The 8,371-nt window shown below is 41.7% G+C and overlaps 1 protein-coding gene across 1 annotated transcript in view; it reads left to right on the top strand.

Moving 5' to 3' along the window:
* LOC109472445 (C-type lectin domain family 3 member A-like) overlaps positions 1-7,060 on the top strand; it is a 7,335-nt gene extending 275 nt beyond the window's left edge. The window contains exons 2-5 of the mRNA XM_019772228.1: positions 4,463-4,608; positions 5,302-5,737; positions 6,074-6,478; positions 7,050-7,060. Coding sequence (XP_019627787.1) covers positions 4,463-4,608; positions 5,302-5,737; positions 6,074-6,478; positions 7,050-7,060 — 998 coding nt within the window. The remainder of the gene's footprint in view (positions 1-4,462; positions 4,609-5,301; positions 5,738-6,073; positions 6,479-7,049) is intronic.
* The last annotated feature ends 1,311 nt before the right edge of the window (positions 7,061-8,371 follow it).

Here is an 8,371-nt window from a genome sequence, read left to right as displayed (position 1 = left end):
CTAGGGCCAGCCGCTGACGGGCGGCAAGGTCATGTCCATGAAGGGTGACAGCTGTGGCCACATACTTACAGTGTTGAGTTTGTTTTTATTTTAGATCTTGTTTTACTAACTACTGAGATTGATAAAATATTTACACCGTGTATAGTCGGCACACGAGCCGACACAGGCGCGAAGGTGAGCGGCAGTAAACACGAGAGTTCAAGAGTAATTTCTCTCTTTTACGTATCTTAAACTAATGTTGCCATCTTTTATTTTCTTCGTATTTAGAGCACAAGTAATACCTGAACATATTGTGAACCTGTGAAAGTGGACGAATAGTGGCATCTTTACATTTTAAATCAATTCAGACCGTTTGTAACGGCCTCGTGTCGAGTGGGGGCGACTAGACCGCCTACGTGGGGAGGGCAACGATAGTGTTTTTATTGGGCGGCGTATCATTATATTTTGTCAACCAGGTAATATAAGAAACAGACTATATGTTCGCACATTTATTTGTGGATTTCTTACACCTGTATCTGTGGACTCTGAAATTAGATTTACACATGTTGGCGTAGTGTATAACTCGATAATTGAAATAAAGACATAACATTTTGTGAGTTACCTTTTGTTTCTTTAGAAGACTCTTAAGGACATTTTGACTGTTATCTGTTTTGATTATTTAGATTAACAGTTTTCTTTACTGATTAAGAGTGTCGGAGAGGTACTTGAAACGCCTGACAATAAAACCCAGTGGTACAGGTTGAAGAACTATTTTATTAGTGTAATGGTTAGGATTCTAAAATAACTCTGATTGTCAATCCCCATTTTATTCAAATGACTCAGAGTTCCCTGTCTTGAGTCATCTGAATCAAAGCTCCCTGTCTTGAGTCATCTGACTCAAAGTTCACTGTCTTGAGTCATCTGACTCAAGAGCTCCCTATCTTGAGTCATCTGACTCAAAGAGCTCCCTGTCTTGAGTCGTCTGACTCAAACCTCCCTGTCTTGAGTCATCTGACTCAAAGCTCCCTGTCTTGAGTCATATGACTCAAAGCTCCCTGTCTTGAGTCATCTGACTCAAGAGCTCCCTGTCTTGAGTCATCTGACTCAAGAGCTCCCTGTCTTGAGTCATCTGACTCAAGAGCTCCCTGTCTTGAGTCATCTGACTCAAAGTCCATGTATCTTTGCCTTCCAATTCCGGAACTCCACCCTACTTGGCTGAATAATCAAAACTCTGTGTGAGTCATTTGACTCAATATGTCCTGAATGTCTAGATATAAGTTTCTGGGATTCCTTAATAACCAGCCAAAATCACTGCGATTTAGCTAAATTAGGAACTTCATTTTCTAATTCTGAAGTCGAAAAAAGGGAATAAAATGTATTTTCCCTTATTATTTTGGATTCTGTTGGCTTCTTTTTATTTTGAAAATCAACAGTTTGAATTATGCATTTAAAAATCCTAACCAATAATGTAGGGAATAGCTATCCAATAGCTATGTTGTAGTCTTAGTTGTATGTTACTTCATACTATAGTTATATCAATGTAAATCATTGTTTTCCCTTGTGTTTCTCATTCTTTCCCTGCTATGTCGTAAAATGTGGTGAAGCCATCGCTGTATTTGCTCCAAAGCAAATATCGGCCTTTCTAGTTGATGTAATTCTTCGCCCAAATCAAAATGCTTTCGCCAAAGCCGATCTACTACATCACATATTCTTGCGCTGCGTCGCATCGTTGAAGAAATTAGGAAATTTGACAAAGACGCTGTTGTAGTGTTTCCCAGAATACACCACGCTACCCCCATCGGTGTCTATGTTTTGACCAAGAAAGTTACGTTACAGACCTAATTTCGGGGGCAATAAGAAAAAATCGTACTGTTTTGTGTTCTTTGATATGTTACCAACCATTGGCCTTCTCGGTGTCTCTTATTTAATATCGCCTCTCATTTATGCAGAAAACATTGACGATGAAATATAACGGTGTAATCTGATTATATTTTCCATAAGTGGCGTAATCTAGTTATCTGTTCAATTGATATTTACATACAAATAAGTTGGGAATCATCATCATCATCATCATCATCATGCCTCCTGATTATTAATCCGGTGAGGTACACTTGATAAAGTTACTCCAGTATGTCCTATCTCTCATAGCGGACACTAATGCAGTCCCAGTGTCTCTCTCTAACATGGACAAAAGCGTGGTATAAGGACGTCCCACTCTACGTCTCCCAGTAGGAAGCCACTGTACTAGTCTACCAGCTGGTTCGTTACTACGAACAACATGCCCTGCCAGGGCAAGTCTACGTTGTCGGACTACAGATGAAATGGTCGGGAGAGAGCTATAGAATTGTTTGTTTGTTTGATGTTGTCTCCGTGAAACATTATACACTGTTCTTAACATTCTTGTATATGTACCATCTCGTTTCTTGCTCTGGGCAGCATTCATAGCCCATGACTCAGAGCTGTAGAGTAGAATAGTCTCTGTACATGCTTTAAACACTTTGGGTTTTGTCTGTTTCTTGATTGGAGCTTTCCATACCTTTTGTAGGGAATGGAGGGAGCTCCAATCAAGAGCAATATTATACTCTATGTCTCTATCAGAATTGGTATGGCCCCCTAGATACTTAAATCCTGACACTGGCTCGATTTCAGAGCCATCAGATGCAGTTAGTTGCTGGGACAATGTTCGGTTGAAATGCATATATTTTGGTTTGGATGGATTAAGATATAGGCCTATGGCCTGGCATGCCGCCTCTACTTTGTTTAACAAATTTTGAGCAAAAAGAAGTGTGTTTTCTAAAAGGACAATGTCGTCCGCGAAGAGTCAATGTCAGCAAGGACTTCAACGGGGTAGCGACTACTGCGACGATGGTGTAAAACCATCAGTGTCTGAAATCGGGCTCCTTAAAGCATAATCTAGGCATACAACGAACAGAAACGGGACAAAAGGGTCCCCTCGCAGAACACCAGTGTCAATGCTAAACATATCAGTCTCTCCATCTGGAGTGATAGCTACGTATACAGCAGATGTGTCTCTATACATGACAACTATAGCACTAACAATGTCTATTAGTGGCTTTATTCGGTGGTTATAGCAACTGACAAGGCTTTATCACACCATATTCACCGAGAAAGGGCGGGCCATTAACGCTATTATCATATAGCCTATCAAAACTTACACAGTATAGACTGACACATTTCTGTATAACACATACAAAATTAAACCGTTACAGCCACTCCTCTATCTTCCCGTCTGCTAGCCACTGTTCCTGTGCATCTTTCCCCGATTCCAAGTAGCCACATATTGAGTCTAAATCAGTTCTTCTATGACAAATTATAACACAGCATTGTCTATTGTATGTCCTTTAGTGTGATCTTTTTTCCTGTTATCAGAGTTCACATGAGTTCACCGGAACTTTGGAACAGAACGGTTTACGAGCAATTTTAAAAAAAAAAACCTTTTTGCTCTTTCCCATTCAGAATTGTAAGTCCCAGTAGCCCCTCGTTCTTGTTTTAGTTTGCATAAAATTTTAAATTCTGTCGCACAGGCTCACTTCTCCGTCTCGATAATCGTTGCTCTCCGATGGGCGGTCAATCGAATTTTTGATAAACTACGCCGAGCTAACTTTTCCGTGGTCCGGTCAGGTTACAGCAGGCAAGGTGGCCCCATTCAATGCGTGTCTTCCGCTGACACCCGGCGCTCGAGAATTTAGTATTCTCCTAAAATTTTGTGAACTCTTGAAAATGGTAAACACGTGCGCGGCGCTCCGTCGCCACGGCCGTTACTTCACATGTTGTCACATTAGTTATCCGTTAGTGTATTTGAGTGCTGCGATGTTGTGACCGCGCGTTCCCCGCGATCGGAAAATGTTTTAGTGATCCGGTCTATAAAGAGGCGACATTTCCTTTTGTATTTGTTCCTTTTTTTCGCTAACTAAAATCCATCGCGAACTCTTTATTTACACCGTTTCGTGAAATTTAGTCGTCCCAAACATAGAGGCATTTTCAACATTCTATTTCTCAGTCGTTGAAAATGTACCGACAGGCACATGAATGTACTGAAAACATCAGTATTAGTTCGTTGGTTATTTGCTCAGAAATGACTCTAAAATGCACCAGAGAGACTCTCAATTTTAAAAATTTTCTGTGGGAGGCCCCCAACCCCCCCCCCCGTGCTCTCCCCCCGCGCAGCGCTGACGCTGGTGGTGCGCCCCCCCCCCGTTCACAAATTTCTGGATCCGCGGATGTCGATATTCCAATTGTGGTTATTTTGGGCCAAAATAACAGTGCAAGCTTCCATTTGAAGTCATCTGAGGTCATTTGGATGTTTCAATACAGAAATGTACTTTCTAGTGGTGATTCCCTAATACCCGTAGGGTTTTTTCATTTTTCTTAAATGCAGGCATTTAAAATTGTTTTCATTTTCATACAAAAATTGTATACTTCTGGTATTTCTGGTTTCTGGTATGTATGTTTTTTTTACTAGACCGCACGTATCCGGGTGGAGCGAGCGGCCGCCGTGGTGTCTGTAGCTTTCTCCGAGCCCACCGCAGCTGCCTTGCCGCCGGTATCGCCGTGTTGCTGAGCCTTGTCTCTGTGGGACTCGCCCCTCTGACGTTCATCAACAAACAGGTAACAGCATTGTACCATAAAGCCTGTTCTATTTTATAAGTGTTACCTTCACCAAGAAGGTTATGTTTTCAGTAGCGTTTGTCTGTCTGCCTGTCTGTCCGTTTGTTTGTCTGTGAACAGCATAACTCAAGAAGCTTAATGTGGATTGTTATGAAAATTGATATGTGGGTAGGTCTTGATGAGACCTAGAAATGATTAGATTTTGGGCCCCCTGGAGGCTTTTGTTGGTACTGCAGCAGAATGGCCGGTTTTGATATCTCGCGAACTAGATATGCTAGGGTCACGAATTTTGGTTGGTAGATAGCTCTTGGGGTAGGGAAGAAGTGACATGAGTTTGGAACTGCAGGAGCGTTTCTTGAAAAATCTCCGAAGGTGGATAACTCAAGAACCGGTTAACGGATTGTCATGATTTTGGCATGTAGGTAGCTGAAGTGAAACTTGACATAATCAGATGACAATTATGTAAATCAGGCGCTAATTTGCGTAATTAATGAGGATATTCTATAAATCTTTTTCGTTCGATAATAGGAATATGAAACACTTGTGACATGTAATTGAGAACGAGAAAAACATCTGAGGTTATAGATTATGTAAATGAAGACCTGATTCGCATAATTAATAGACGTTTACTGCTGTTTTGCGTAAATTTGTTTCTTACGTTCGGCATTCTGACGCATGTATATACGCTTGTAGGAAATATCTCAATTGTCGACGACTTTTGACGCCGTGAAATGCGACCAATACAACATGTCCACATCTGTGGACGCCTTGAAGCGTGCCATAGACGGCATATTCTCTACTGTTGACGCCTTGAAGCGTGACCAAGACGGCATGTCCACCACTGTTGACGCCTTGAAACGCGACCAAGACGACATGTCCACCACTGTTGACGCCTTGAAGCACTACCAAGACGGCATGTCCACCACTGTTGACGCCTTGAAGCGTGACCAAGACGGCATGTCCACCACTGTTGACGCCTTGAAGCGTGACCAAGACGGCATGTCCACCACTGTTGACGCCTTGAAACGCGACCAAGACGGCATGTCCACCACTGTTGACGCCTTGAAACGCAACCTAGACAACGAACGCAGCCGAATCGCCGCCTTGGAAAAGCGTATTCACGAAATTGGTAAGAATTAAGGTAAATTGGTTTTCAGCTGTTATATTGGCTTTTTATGTCGGTCTATATATTTGCCACTATCATAATTTTAAAAGGGCAACTTGCAAAGGTGTTCATACACTTGTTTTGCACCCCCTTCCACTTGTATATTTCTTGTGGTGAAGCCAAATAGATAAATAAATAAAAAATAATAAAGACAGTTCATGCAGGATACCGATACACATATTGATTTTTAGTTATCGATTACAACCTAGTAGACTTATTGTGGATGAATCACATATATATAGGATACATGACATGATTTTTAACATGACTCATCCTTGGCCTGTTGTTGATATCGTCCAGTATCTTGTCCCGGAGGTTACACAATGTGGCGTGGAACCTGCTACAAGGCCTTCATCGCTGCGAAGAACTTCAGCGGAGCGACCGCGGCCTGTGGCAAAGACGGCGGCACCCTCGCCATGCCCCGAGACGCCGAGACCGACGCCTTCCTGATCTGGCTGTACAAGCGCGTGAGCGACGGTTTTGCTTTTTGGTTCGGCCTGCACGATCAGCACGAAGAGGGAAAGTTTGTGTGGGTGGACGGTTCTCAACTTGGGTCGTACAGCTCCTGGGGTACGGGACAACCGGACAACAGAGGATGGAAGGACCACAAAAATGCAGATTGCGTCCGTTACTCCGCATACACAGACAAGTGGAAAGACAGAGAATGCCACTCGACATTTAACTTCATATGCCAGGTTGCGCCAGGTAATTATTGTATCCGCACTATTACCTGAAACCTTTTCACCTACAGCTGGTAAACACGGCACAGCTGATATGGCTGAAGTATCCGTCAGACTAAGGCGGTAGACCATATTGCATCACAAACCATGTCTTAATGTGCCCATGATACCGAGATGTGCTTAGTCAGTCCCATGTCTGTTTGGTCTTAGCAGTGCGTGATGTTATATATTGAATTTATTGACTTCGTTCATAATTCAGTAAAATACATGACAGCTTCATTTGTATGCAAAGATGCTGAATTGTGCATTTATGCAATCTATATTACATGATCAACATGATAACAAATCTATATCTATATTACATGATCAACATAATAACAAATCTATATCTATATTACATGATCAACATGATAACAAATTGAAAAAAAACTAGTAAACAATTACATTATTGTTAACACCAACTTCATGCGACTATATCGTATAATACTTTCGACACACATATGTATTTCACAGACTTTTTTTTGGTGCCATAGGGTTTTTAACTACTAGATCATTTCACATCTAATCCCCGACTATTCTGTTCATTTTTTTTTCAGGGCGTCCGTAGGCGACAGGCGGAATTCTCAGCACCAATGTACGCTCGTACAGCGTCTCGAGCTTACCATCCACAGTAGAACTAACTAGTAAAATTTAACACAAGGAATTAATGGATGCTCCTACAAGTTTAATCTTCACAGGAGAAGTAATGAATGGAATGTAGTGAACCAGTACTGTACTGTACAATGCTAGTCACGCTGCTGTTTCCATACGGAGAGAATTTACAGTTTTTATTTACCGCTCGTATATCCGGAGGGCGGACGTCTTTTTATGTGAAGGGCATTCACTTTTTTCCCATCCCCAGAATGCAATGCGAAAATAGGGGGGTAACCTTCATTTGCATAGGGCTGGAAGGCATCGGAATGATCCTGTTGACGTTAAACAGCTTGTTTTTCAGTGTGTTTTGAGGTGTTGGGGCATTTTATGCTCAACATTAATTAAATTAGTATGGGCCGAGTCTGACAACAAATAAAGAATGAAGTTTTAGTGTTCTTTTCAACATGGAACATGTGGTTTGTAACGTTACAGCATCAGAATAGCGTTACCACTATAACGTTACAAACTATGTGTTCCAAAAAAATTTCATTCTCTACTTGTTTTCAGATTCAACCCATAGTAATTTAATTACTGTTGAGCATAAAATGCCCTAACACCTCAAAACACAGTGAAAAGCAAGCTGTTTAACGTCACCAGGATCATTCCGATGCCTTCCAACCCTATGCAAATGAGGGTTACCCCCCTATTTTCGCATTGCATTCTGGGGATGGGAAACTGGTGAATTGGAGAAAGTGTAAAGCTTCTGGAGTGACTGTATCAAGTTCATTGTCTGTTTTGTGGGTGTTTCTAAATGCACTGTGACCAGCTTCTGCATATATATATAGTAGGTGTAACCATCCTTATGCGTAACACAACAGCGTCAGTCACTGACTGTGTCTGTGCAGGCGGTATGACAGCCCTTCGGCATAAGGTCTCGGACCGGAGTTTTTTTCACGATTTTGGATCCGGCGGACACCCTCAGACCGAAGGGCTATAACTCCGCCAAAAAAAGTACGCCGGGAAATCTCATTACATCAGTCAACGGAGGTTTCCAGCAGGCTTCCGATACAATTTTGGTTATTGTCCGTCGACTCTATAATTTGGGTAGAAACTGTAGTTAAACGTAAATTTTGGATACGAAAAATGTAGTTTTTTTGCAGTTTTTTCAACGGACCTGCTTGGAAAAAACGAATTTTCCCAGGCTAACGGCTTATATGCTGAAATAGCTTACTACTTTCTGTTTCTGAAAAACAGAAAAAAAATATAGGTTGTTGCGATAAGTTTT

The sequence above is a fragment of the Branchiostoma belcheri genome, unplaced genomic scaffold, assembly GCF_001625305.1.
Source record: "Branchiostoma belcheri isolate BF01 breed outbred unplaced genomic scaffold, Haploidv18h27 scaffold276, whole genome shotgun sequence".
In the NCBI taxonomy this organism is placed as follows: Eukaryota; Metazoa; Chordata; class Leptocardii; order Amphioxiformes; family Branchiostomatidae; genus Branchiostoma; species Branchiostoma belcheri.
The sequence above is the reverse complement of the archived record's forward strand: the minus strand, read 5'-3'. Positions and strand labels throughout refer to the sequence as shown.